General features: G+C 42.5%; 1 protein-coding gene across 4 annotated transcripts; it reads left to right on the forward strand.

Annotated features, from left to right (window-relative positions):
- Nucleotides 1–6,763: 6,763 nt before the first annotated feature.
- LOC147880680 (sucrose synthase 2-like) lies at nt 6,764–12,676 on the forward strand. Of its 4 annotated transcripts, none has more exons than XR_015540567.1 (17): nt 6,764–6,963; nt 7,106–7,223; nt 7,310–7,461; nt 7,789–7,981; nt 8,101–8,219; nt 8,316–8,532; nt 8,624–8,719; nt 8,863–9,036; nt 9,527–9,643; nt 9,791–9,957; nt 10,055–10,279; nt 10,461–10,782; nt 11,082–11,326; nt 11,504–11,642; nt 11,877–11,934; nt 12,089–12,166; nt 12,276–12,676. XR_015540567.1 is itself a non-coding variant. In XM_087370928.1 (17 exons), exons 1-16 carry the CDS (start codon nt 6,857–6,859, stop codon nt 12,097–12,099), a joined length of 2,460 nt encoding a protein of 819 aa, XP_087227054.1. In that variant the 5' UTR covers nt 6,764–6,856; the 3' UTR covers nt 12,100–12,144; nt 12,276–12,676. The 4 variants fall into 4 exon arrangements, 2 of the variants coding, with proteins under 2 accessions (XP_087227054.1, XP_087227053.1); XM_087370928.1 differs by having other exon boundaries at nt 12,089–12,144; XR_015540566.1 differs by lacking the exon at nt 12,089–12,166 and having other exon boundaries at nt 11,877–12,020.
- Nucleotides 12,677–12,937: the final 261 nt, after the last annotated feature.

The following is a 12,937-nucleotide window of genomic DNA, read 5'->3' on the forward strand; positions in this document are numbered from 1 at the left end:
ATATGGATGTTTTGTAAAAAATGTGTGGGAAGGATCAACCAAGTACGAGTTAGTGAATCCTTCTTGGGCCATGTCTCAAATGCTTTAGCTTAACCTATTGAGGCTAGAGGCCAAATTTCAGCTTTCAATCTAGACCAATTGAATCCCCTCCTTTGAAGATTATTTCTAGATACATATATGAATGTCCATTATGGGTCTTATTGCTATTAGCTTTATGATTACTGTAGGATGTGGCCAATGATGGGAGGTAGACAAACATGTAAAACGTAGTAGCTATAGATGCAATTTTCAATCAGAAACATCAAAATTTTATATGTGTTGACGTAGTGATCTGTCAAAAAACCTCCTCCATAGCTTAGGTAGTGAATACTTCTCAGGAGATTGTAGTCGCTCTAGTTACTCTGCAATATCTCACCCCCTATACAAGAGCAACTATGGGTAAATACTTGATGTACTACAAACAACATACCGATTATCTATGATGATGTTTCTAGGCAAGCTCAAGCTCATCAACTGATGTCTCTCCTACCGAAAAGACCACTCGAGCAAGAAGCATATCCAAGAGATGTTTTTAATCTACATTCCCCTAACTGAGTCAAGCCCTTATTAGGTGAAGGTAGCATGACTTCTTTGCCTATTGTTGAGGCCTAGGTTGGATCTGCCTCAGCCTACATCCCCACTAATGTCTTTCCTATCTCACTGAGGGACAAATGCATCTTGGTCAGTTGGGCTTAAATCAACCATCCGGTTGATTTGGAGATGATGGGTCCTCTAAATAGGGCCCCCCAGCAAGAAAAACTCGCAATTAATTAATTTCTTTGTGTTTGGGGGGGTGTGTACCACAAATTAAGCTAAGATAAGGCAACGCGATGGTCAATTAAGGTAAGGCGATGCGACGTGATGGGGAGGACATGAAACGATGGGGAGGAGGAAGCCAATTGGTGGCGCAACAGGCTGGAGGCTTCTTCCAGAAGCTTCTGGATCCATAAAGTTCTCCAAGATAGTATAAAAGGAGGAGGGGGGCAGTAGAGTGCAAGCAAGGGGGCTGTGAAGGCGATAAGGAGGAAGAGAAGGGGAGGAAGGGGGAGAGAGAAATGGAAGGCAGGGGGAAGGAGAGGAGTGGGAGGAGCCAGGGAGGAGGGAGGGAGGAGGGAGTGAGAGGGGGAGGAGGGAGGCAACGAGGAAAGGTGGAGGGAGGAACGAATGTGAGTGGAGTAGAGGCGAAGAGGTTAGCAGCAATTAGGAGAGAAAGATGAGTGGGAGCATGATGCGAATTAATGTGATCTAAAGCTTATGTTAATTGCGACAGAGAAAACTGTGATGACTAATTAATAAATAGGTTTGTAGCGTAGATGTGAATAGTGAGATAACGTGAGGTATAGGATTCGATAGTGTGGTCGATTTGAGAAACTCTTAAACGCCTTGGATAAATATTTATTCAACCTTTGGGCTAAAATTTGAAGACGATACATCATGAATTGCTCTGAATGTAGAATTTGATAATGTCACAGCTGTATCGATAAGTAGAGAAAGGAGGTTTCGTAAAAGTAATGAGAACTAGTTAATGATTCCTTCTTAGGTTGTGTCAAAATGATTTAGCTTAAGCTCTTGATGGAAAATTTCTAACTTTTGAATCTTCATCAATTGAGTCCCCTACTCTGAGGTTATTTTAAGGCATTCTATATATGAACCCCCATTGGACAGGGTGGGCGAGAGGCAATGTAATTAGAGACAGACTAATAGGAAAAGTAGCGATAGCTACAGATACAATTTTGAATCAAAAATGTCAAAATGTTACATGTGCTTGTATAGCAATTTGTAAAACAGCCTACTGCATAGCTCTTGCCAAAAGATTGTAATCTTTCTAGCTACTTTTGGTTAAATACTTTTAAGCAGCATACGTTGACTATTGATGAAGATCTTTCTAAGCAAGCTCAAGATCATCAACCAAATATATCTTAGCCTACATCCCCACTAATGTCATTTGTATCACTAATGGACAAACATTTCTTGGGCACTTGGACTCAAATTGACCATGCATCGATTTGGAGTTCATGCCTCCTCCAACAACCGCATCATCATTTTGAGCAACTCTTGAGCACTTGGACAAGGCTCAACTTTGAAAGGAGTTTTTGTAAAAGAAACAAGAAGGATTACCCAAGTACCACATAATGATTCCTTCTTAGGCACTCATCATCTATAAATATAGCATGTGTGTTCAATAGAAATGGTTTTTAAATTGCAAAAACCTCAATTTTAAAGTATAAATTACAGAAGGGGTTTAATTGGGCTAATTTAAAAAATAATCATAAGTTTGAACACAAAGAGGGGGTCACTTAAAGCTTTACAATTTAAAGATAAGGGGCTTTAATAAGACTCCTTGAGTGCACATGACTTATAGGAAAAGTAGCGGTAGCTACAGATACAATTTTGAATCGAAAGGTCAAAATGTTATATGTGATTATATAGCAATTTGTAAAAAATCCTACTTTGTAGCTCTTGCCAATACTTGCAATAGTTTTGGTTAAATACTTTGTAAGTAGCATACGTTGACTATTGATGAAGATCTTTCTAAGCAAGCTCAAGATCATCGACCAAATACATCTTAGCCTACATCCCCATTAATGTAATTCGTATCACTAATGGGCACTTGCACTCAAATCGACGACGCATCGATTTGGATCTCATGGCTCCTCCAAAACAACCGCATGGTCATTTTGAGCAACTCTTGAGCTCTTGGACAAGGCTCAACTTTGAAAGGAGTTTTTGTAAAAGAAACAAGAAGGATTACCCAAGTACCACATAATGATTCCTTCTTAGGCACTCATCATATGTAAATATAGCACGTGTTCAATAGAAATGGTTTTTAAATTGCAAAAACCTCATTTTTAAAGCATAAATTACAGAAGGGGTTTAATTGGGCTAATTTAAAAAATAATTGTAAGTTTGAACAGAAAGAGGGGGTCACTTAAAGCTTTACAATTTAAAGATCAGGGGCTTTAATAAGACCCCTTAAGTGCACATGTTTTTATACGGTTTTCAAGTAATGCCCCCCCCCCCCCCCCGTCCTCCCTCCCTTCCCACACAGACACACCCCTACTAGAAACTAAACCTAGCTAAACTAAAGCTAATGAAAGGAAAGATTAGAAGCTAACATTAGGGAAAGTGAATCAAGGATTTACCTAAAGTAAACACTAATCCTGCTAACCCCACAGTCTCTCCATGCTCGATGCTCTCTATGCTAAATGATCTCTATGCTCCCTACACTAAATGATCTCTATCCTCCATGCTCCATAGCCCATTATCTCTATGCTCAACCAAGCTTTGTCACACTTTGCCCCAAGAAAGGTATGCTCAGCCCAGAAGAAGCAGAATGTTTGTGCTCAAGCCATCATCCTAATTCCATCAAGTTAGACACGCTGCTTAATATTGAAGTTCGCTCTCATTAATTTTCTTTAATGAACCTAATAGCTAAGGGTCATATATGCTTCATGATTTCTATGCTTAACCAAGCTTTGCCACAATCTGCTAGGAAAGACATGCTTAGCTAATGAAAAGGAAGCAAAAGGTCTATGCTAAACAAGGAAGAGGATAAGGATGAAAGCTTATGCTCAGCCAAGGAGGAGGAGAAGACGAAGAAGGTCTACATTCAGCCAAGAAAAAGAGGATGAAGAAGTAGCAAATCAAAAGAAGAAGCTTTATAATAGCCAAGAACGAGGAGATAAGGATAAAGACTTAATTTTGTTTTTTTCTTCTACTTTGCATGTTTTCGTTGCCTCTCTCCCTTCAACTTTCTTTTGTTACTTTCCCAAGTTGCTGCATGCAAACTAGCTTCCTATTGCTATGTAGGACAATTTGCCAACTCCACACAAGCTAAGTTTTGAGAACAAGAAGAGAAGCAAGGAAAAATGAAATGGATTCAGAAAGCATATGAATATGGATACCTAGGATTGTTACCAAAGCTACAGCTCTCCTTTATGCTCCATATCCTATTGCTTCCACAAGCAACACGCTCAATCTTTCTCTATTAAGTCTCTCTCTCTCTCTCTCTCTCTCAAAATAAAATAAAATAAAAAATAAATAAAATGAAAAGTAGTATGAGAAGAAAGAAAGGTTGTAGCTCACAAGGTTGGCTCTAACGATAATGTGTACAATACAATCAAAATTGGTATAGGAAATCATGCTAGATTATAATCTCTCTTTAACTATTGAATACAACAAAATGTTATTTTTTAAATAATAAATTAGCACATAATCTCATATACGTTTGGAATTCTCATTTTCAAGAAGTAAGCTGTCAAGTAAACTTCAACACATATTGATATATCCATCTCTGACTAGCTATACAAGGCACAAAATCTCATCAGAGAACATCCTATATCACATTTAACATGGGCATGACATCATCTCCTTGACCTCGCTTCGCCGAGTAGTTCAAGATCTTCCTTCTCTTCATTGAAACTACCATCATTGATGGACAGTCACCCATTTCTAGCCACAGTTGTCTACTCATCAGCCTTGCCTTTTCCGCCTTGCATAATGCTATAACCTTGATTGCCTCTTCACAAACAACTAATAAAGCAACAATTACAGAATCCTGGGGGGCCAGCTTCACCGACTTATTTAAGCATTCCCTTACCCAACTCAGGCGAGACTCCTCGTTGCATGCCCTAGACCTTTCCTGCTTGGCCCAGTTTTTGGCAAGGGACTTGACCCCTCTAATTCCAACATCCCATCTAGCACCTGGCTCCGTCTGTGAATGCACTTGTGGACTTCCTCCACATCTCCTTAATCTGCCTATAGAACTCTTTGTTGAGCAAAACTTCTTGTCAAACATGGTCTTAACTTAGACCATGCTTCTTAAGAAGACTTTTAGGGGTAGGGGAGGCCATGGGGAGGTCTTTTTGAGTAGGAATCAGGCACGAAACTTACAAGACTGATTGGTTGGGTGGGAGCTCATCAATCCGATTGAAAAGGCTGACATGTGTCCCTTTCTAACCATCAAGGGAAGTGAGGAGGGGATGTGCTATCACCATGTGGCATATGGCCCCCTTGATCGGACAGTCCACCAGGACACCTTAAGACGATAAGAAATTAACCAATGAACGACTCTCCTAAACTTTATGAACTTGTGTACTCGAAGTGGCGGGGCCAAAGACAAAGAGCACGTTTCTTGGAAGAAAAGCCGGGGCGGCCACGTAAGAACAAGGGAAGCATAAAAAGGATGAATCATGAACGTGGACGGTGGAGAAGAGTCGGACAATACGTATCTTGAGACTGTTGTTTCCGTGCCAAGCTGGCACGGATAGTTAGATTACACGTACCCTCTATAGATCTTTCCCGCCTTTGACGTGGGCTGCAAAATTCTAAATAGTCTGCAAAGACTGCAAGTTTTCCAGGTACCTCAGCTCGACCAGGACGTGTGTAAAGATCGCTACCGTTCGTTGGTTGGCCACGTGGACGGCAAAGTGAATTTGGACAGGATTGATACATTTTCAGCTTCAAGTCAACTGAAAGAGGATAACGTTAACAGATTTCAAGTAGGATAACGTGCAAATTGTGACTGCTGACTAAGCCATTAGTGTTGAAAATTGAAATGTGGAACTTCAGAAGTTACAATATCATTTGACAAGCTCAAGCCCATTGCTTGAAAAGGTAGGTGGGTGAATGGCCACTGATGGCCAAATCAGACCACCAGAGCCTCTGTGGACTTTATTGGCCACCCATGGCGTGGAAACAGGCTCGTAGAAGTGCCTTTTCTTTAATAGAGGTCGTCCTTTGAGAGATGGACATCCATCTCTTGGTGATTTTTTTTCGAATTTTGCTGAGAGGCTCTTGTCCAAGGCCACACAGCGAAATAGGGGCCAAATAATGCTACTCCAATGAGATTTTAGTGTGCAAAATGGCACCCCACTTTTGGAGGGTGAAGTTTTGTGCATTGGAGTGCTAGATGCCATTGAGATTTGACATTAATGGTTCCAATGCTCCTCTAGCAATCTAGAGGCTTTGTGGCTAAAACAAACGTGTTGTTGGCAAAGAGAGCTCCCATTGCACTCAATAAATGGCTGAAGTGGTTGAAGTTAGTTTGGGCAATTATCCCACTTGAACTAAATGTTCAGCTCCATGGTAATGGCACCAATTTCACATCTTTGGCTATGTGTGCAGAGCCTCTAATAAGGGGTTGTTCCTGTTGCTAGAAAGTGACATTCTTTTTTATCACTTGCAAAGGTTCCCACAAGATGGTGCGACTGAGTCGGAAGGCATAGCTTGGGGCCATGCTATCAACGTTGGTCTTGTATGTCTTTCAAGCTGTTCGGGAACCACTCTCCACAAATGCGCACGATGCTCAATGATGTTGGGTGAGCATTTTCGGGTGATGAGTGGGAACATGCTACAAGGGTCTGTTTCCACACTAATCAGGTGTGATTGGCCAACGGGCCTTCCGATAGAGTTTGGCACAAGCAGAGAGTCTGTAGGAGGATGGCTTACATATCACAATGAGCTAGCTCCAAGAGCAACCCGAACCAAATTTGTCGGGCTGTTTTGAGCAGGCTAAATGCTCGCTCGTGCCGGTCCACAGTGAACCAGAATGGCCGCTGACAATCCATTCCCGGATGGAAAGGTGGGAATGGACATGGCAAGATGGGAATGGACATGGAAACCGCAATTCCGGCCACCAAAACAGGGGACCGTTTTCTTTAATAGGCCCCTGGTTATTCTCTTCTTCTTTCCTTCAAAACCTTGAGATTTCCATCGTCTTCTTTCTTCTCCAAAACCTTCAGATTTTTGCATTTCCTTTTGTTTCCTTGATCAAGCTTCTCTCCACCTCCCCCTCCTCTCTTGCTTCCCAGCTTCCATGTCTCCCTCCTCCCTTTCCATCTTCCCCCGCGTCGCCAGCGTCGGTGACCGCATCTCCGACTCCCTCCTCCACCATCGCAACGCTCTCCTCTCCTTGTTTTCTCGGTACTCTCCCTTTTCCCTGCCAATTTTTCCTCCCCCCCGTTCACAGTTTCGCAGCGCTCTGCATTTTCTGCTCCTTGCACACAGTTCCTCGGATGATAATATCATGGCATACTAACTCTCTCCGCATGCTCTGTTGTCGTAGGTATGTTGCTCATGGTAAACGGATCCTGCAGCCGCATCAACTGGTAGACGAGCTCACTCCTGAGGAGCATCAGACACTTAAGGATGGAGGCTTTGCCCTGGTCCTGCAATGGACACAGGTGCCACCGCAGAGCACCTTCTCGGTCGTGAATTTGCTATTTCCATTCTGTTTTGAACTAATTGATGATGGTCAAACTCTTTGCAGGAAGCAATTGTAGTCGCTCCTTGGGTTGCGCTGGCAGTTCGTCCTCGGCCCGGAGTTTGGGAGTATGTGCGGATCAATGTGCACGAGCTTTCTATGCAAGTGCTGTCTGTCTCCGAGTATCTTGAGTTTAAGGAGCTGCTTGTGAACGGAACGTACGTCTCTGTTCTTCTTACTATGAATTTGAAACTTGCATTGTCATTTTCCATTTCAGTTCTTGCAGCTAAGTTAAGAAGTCAGCATAAACGCGTGTTTCCGTCGTAATTGAAGGCTTGAACATCCTCAATCTTCGCATGATAGTTCCAATATTGCATTGATTTCCGCCAATTCGACAATCGTCTGCAAAGAGCACCATTTGGCTACCCTTCGTCCTGTTCCTTCATAGTGCTCCATTCAAACGGAAGGAAGTTGGAACCGGTGACGGAGAAAGAGTAGCACCAGAGTTCTAATCTGATCTCTGACCGATCGCAATACTGTTGTAGGTCCAACGACTCATACGTTCTTGAGCTAGATTTCGAGCCGTTCAATGCTTCCTTCCCTAAGCTGACAATGCCGTCTTCCATCGGGAATGGAGTACAGTTCCTTAATCGTCACCTTTCGTCGAGGCTCTTCCACGATCCTGAGAGCATGCAGCCTCTTTTTGAATTTTTACGAATGCACAGGTATCAGGGACAGGTAATTGTCGCCAACTATGTTTAATGCAAAATCTAGTTGCTTTTCGGGCGCCAAACGATCGCAAGGGCAAGGCCTCGTGTCTTGTTAACGCCGAGGTGTTACTTCCTGTCTTTGGACAGACACTCATGGTCAATGAAAGAATCCCGACTCTACAGAAGCTTCGCGGGGCCCTATTGAAAGCAGAAGAGCAGTTGCTTAAGCTTCCAGGCGATGCTCCATTCGAAGAATTCGGCCACAGGTACGCTGTCGGCCTTACCCGTTGAATCTAGCTGACATTTCGTTGCAATCTCTGCCATGGAAAAACCTATGATTAATGCTCTAATGCGGCTCTTAGACTGCAAGAACTTGGTTTGGAAAAAGGGTGGGGAGATACAGCAGAACATGTATTGGAGATGATGCACCTGCTCCTTGAATTATTGCAAGCACCTGACCCTGACACGCTAGAAAACTTCCTGGGGAGGATCCCTATGGTCTTCAGTGTTGTAATAATGTCACCTCATGGATACTTTGGGCAGGCGAATGTTTTGGGATTACCAGACACCGGTGGACAGGTAACCTGTAGTTTGCACAGCTGAATTCTACACGTCGTTTTGGGGTCGACATTGTCACAAAAGCTAGTCCTTTGACATATTTTGAGTGCAGGTTGTCTACATTCTGGATCAAGTAAGGGCATTGGAGAATGAGATGATGGAGGATATCAAGAAGCAAGGGCTTCATATCACTCCTCAAATAATTGTGGTACGTGCAGATGATTTCCCCACTACCTAGCATTTGTGTTGTGTGTGCGGAGGAGGAATTGGAATGTTCACAGCAAACGTTTACTCATTACTTGCCGTGATTGCAATCCATTCACTTGATTCTTTGTACTGTATATACAACAGGTCACACGTCTGATTCCTGAAGCTCAAGGAACAACCTGTGACCAGCGCATCGAAAAAATCAGCGGAACACAACATTCACGAATTTTGCGAGTTCCTTTCCGCAGTGAAAAGGGAATTCTACGACCTTGGATCTCACGGTTTGACGTGTGGCCATATCTGGAAGTTTTTGCAGAGGTGAGTCCATCCCGTTGGCATACAATAGAGTTTTTCCTGTTTTCACACAGGCTCGCTCAAGGAACAGCAAAGGAATGTGAGGATGAAGGAAATGGCTGACAATTTCGTACTTTGAAATGTATCGCGGTCGTCCTAACCTCGTTACTGTGTATTTCAGCTCCCAAGTATAGTCTTTCATTTCGTGTTTTCTAGCTGTGAATTTCATTACCCTATGCCTTGTAGCTCCATAGCAATGTGCTTCGTACTCGACTTACGATACGGTTGATGATGATAAATTTCGTGTTTTCTAGCTGTGAATTTCATTACCCTATGCCTTGTAGCTCCATAGTAACGTGCTTCGTACGGGACTTACGATACGGTTGATGATGATAAAATTCGTGTTTTCTAACTGTCAATTTCATTACCCTGGTATGCCTTGTAGCTCCATAGCAATGTGCTTCGTAGGGGACTTACGATTCGTTGATGATGATAAAGGTTGCCTTCATTACAGGATGTGGCCAATGAGATTTCTGCAGAATTACAAGGTCCACCTGACTTGATCATTGGGAATTATAGTGACGGTAATCTAGTCGCATCGCTAATCGCCCACAAACTTGGAATCACTCAGGTACCCAATTTTCTGTCCTGTGTAATTCCGAATTTCGTGCACATGGTTTTAAGGATCGTCAAAAGGGGTCCGAAGGCATAACAACATTTTAAATGTGCTGTTTGAAGTGGATCTGAATTTGCCACGCTCTCATTTTTATAAATGCAGTGCAACATAGCACATGCGCTGGAGAAAACGAAGTATCCGGATTCGGATATCTATTGGAGGAACTTCGAAGAGAAATACCATTTCTCTTGCCAGTTCACGGCGGACCTGATAGCAATGAACCATGCTGACTTCATCGTTACCAGCACCTATCAGGAAATAGCGGGAAGGTCTGTTTAACAGATGATCACTGCTCCTTCTTACTGCCAGTTTTTGCACGACCTCCTCTCAATTTGACTGATGATGACTTTTACATTTTTCTTTCAGTCAGGATACAGTTGGACAATATGAGAGCCATGTTGCTTTTACGCTGCCAGGGCTGTACCGTGTGGTAAATGGCATCGATGTTTTTGATCCGAAGTTCAACATTGTGTCACCAGGAGCAGATATGAGCATCTATTTTCCGTACACAGAGGAGACACGGCGTCTTACAGCTCTACATGGGGCCATTGAGGAGCTTCTTTTCAACCCACAGCCAACACAAGAACACACGTTAGTCTCAAATTTGCACTAGTATCTTCAATTCTTGCGTGAATCTGGGATTGTGGTAGGTTTAATTGTTTGCCCTTATTGGGCCGGTCTCCTTTGATTATGTTGGGTTCCATCCCGAAGTAATATCAGTAGTTCTGTTCTAATTTGAGCTTTGATTGAATGTTTCCTAAATGGGCTCCAGAGGATTTTTGAACGATCGCAAGAAACCAATTATCTTTTCGATGGCCCGCTTGGATAGAGTTAAAAATATCACCGGGCTTGTGGAATGGTATGCCAAGAATTCAAAGCTACGAGAGCTGGCCAACCTTGTTGTTGTAGCCGGTGAGATAAGTGTCGAAAAGTCAAAAGACAGGGAGGAAATAACGGAAATCGAGAAAATGCAGAGTCTTGTAAAGGACTACAAGCTAGATGGCCAGTTCAGATGGATAAGTGCACAGAAAAATAGAGTGCGAAATGGCGAATTGTACCGATACATAGCAGACACAAAAGGAGTTTTTGTGCAGGTTAGTATCAAGATTGTGATTTCAAGTCTGCATGCTCAGTAATACTTTGAGAGGCTTTGAAGCTGGATTATCTGGATTTGTTACTGGTAAGAAAGGGAATTGCAAAAGGCTGTAATCATGGCATTTCAACGAGCAGGCCTAGCAAATTTGAGTAGGTGTTCCTCTTTACGCTGCTTGAATTGACAGACTCCCTATAAAAGCTGAGGGTTCATCCAAGATGTCACAAAGCCATTAGCTGAAATGTGTCGCCTGTTTTTTCTGCTTGACGTATTAAAATTGCTCACATCTTTTCTTTGCAGCCTGCTTTGTACGAAGCATTTGGTCTCACTGTTGTTGAAGCTATGACGTGTGGGCTTCCAACCTTTGCAACCTGCCATGGCGGACCTGCAGAGATCATTGTTGACGGAGTCTCTGGGTTTCACATTGACCCTTATCATGGTGACGAGTGTAGTGACAAACTGGTTCGGTTTTTTGATGGATGTCAGCAAGATCCTACTTATTGGAGCAAAATCTCTGATGCGGGACTACAACGAATTTATGAAAGGTTTGGAGCTACTTACCCTTGGGGAAGTTTGTGTTCATCAAGCCAATATTTTTTCCTCTTTAGGGATTCAAGAAGAGGCACTTTCTAAATTTGCTAGACTAGCTGAGCACTCATATCAGAAAATTTACATGTTCTAACCGTTCTCGCTTAAATGGATGACCTTCCATTACTCTTCAGGTACACTTGGAAGATCTATGCAAAAAGTTTGATGACATTAACTCGCGTCTATGGATTCTGGAAATATGTTTCAAAGCTTGGCAGGCGCGAGAGTCGCCGATACATCGAGATGTTTTACATACTCAAATACAGAAACTTGGTATACAGTTCTATCCGTCCAAATAAATTTGCGTGTAAATCTAATACACAAACTTGGTATACAGTTGTCCGTTTGCATGTATATTCTACTAGAATGTTACAAACAATGTTCAGACAAATTGAAGAGCATTGCTCAACATGAAGTGCATGCAGGAATGCCATTCTAAATTTCCTTTCTCCCATTTGCTGCAAAGTTCAAAACAGTATGCTTAAGCTAAACGCGTTAACGTGGCAGGTTAAGACAGTGCCTCGTGCACATGAGAAGGAAGATGACCACAAGGACCTCGCAAATGGTGCTCTTGCTTCAGCATTTTAAGCCCTTCATACTTGTTTCAAGCCAGCTCAGTTTCTTCTGCATACTTGTTTCAAACAAGCTCAGGTTTTCCTTTTTTCTTGTGTAACTACTCCTGACAGTTTTGCTTCCTTGCTTTATCATCACTGTGACAGCTCATCTTTAATCAAATCGGTCCCCTCCTCCCCACATAACCCCTGCCCTTCCTCAGGTGATCAGCCGCTTTTTTTAGAGTAATTTTTCGCTCCCCCCTCGAAGGAATTTTCTCCTCTTCTACTTTGTTTTCTGAAGGTGGTTTTTTTTGTGATAACATTGACCAAACAGCTAAGTTTTTTCCTGCAGGGCTTGCGTTTTACTCCAGAAACTGGTGCCAATTAAAGCTTGGCGTTCTATCAAACATGTGTACTTTTGGCTTCTTCGACCTCACATGTTGATTAAAAATTCCTCCATTGACGATTTTGTTGATTCATAACATTAAAAAGGCCCGTGTACTACAATTTACTAAGTGAATTCATCCGTTTGGGAAGGTTCCTCTCTCTCTCTCTCTCCTTAAAAACTAGCAAGGTAGCGCTTTGAAGAGTGTGAATGTGAGATAAAAGCAGATGAAGGTAGTATCATTAGATCCATGGTAGCATGGATGTGGGTATAGTCCTTCGAAGCACATGTTAGTAGTCACATGTTTGGCACTTTGAATCTCTTATTGCTTGTGTTAAAGGTATACATCAAAAGACAAGTGAGTACAAGTTCTCGTGAGCACCGCCTTCAAAATTGGTTGTGTCAAAGGAAAACAATTGTCAAGATGAATAAATGATTAATTTGCAACACCTGTGATGGAAGCCCGCGTATAGGAAAGTTCGAATGATTTGCAAAATCCGTGTGTGTGTGTGTGAGAGAGAGAGAGAGAGAGAGAAATCTTAAAAAAGAAACGTTGTGTGAGTGAGTGTGTGTGTGAGAGAGAGAGAACCAAAATAGAAGGGGCCCACGTGGCAACAAAGTGTGTGGGA

This window comes from Dipteris shenzhenensis, chromosome 32 (genome assembly GCF_047967505.1).
Source record: "Dipteris shenzhenensis isolate YYH24624 ecotype China chromosome 32, Dip_SZ_1.0, whole genome shotgun sequence".
NCBI classification, from domain to species: domain Eukaryota; kingdom Viridiplantae; phylum Streptophyta; class Polypodiopsida; order Gleicheniales; family Dipteridaceae; genus Dipteris; species Dipteris shenzhenensis.

What these genes read in the sequence shown, in the direction of transcription:
- LOC147880680 (XM_087370927.1), top strand. Translation starts at nt 6,857, where the DNA reads ATGTCTCCCTCCTCCCTTTCCATCTTCCCCCGCGTCGCCAGCGTCGGT. An exon ending in TCACTCCTCAAATAATTGTG is followed by an intron (nt 8,720 to 8,862) that starts GTACGTGCAGAT and finishes TATATACAACAG; the next exon opens with GTCACACGTCTGATTCCTGA. An exon ending in ACAAACTTGGAATCACTCAG is followed by an intron (nt 9,644 to 9,790) that starts GTACCCAATTTT and finishes TTATAAATGCAG; the next exon opens with TGCAACATAGCACATGCGCT.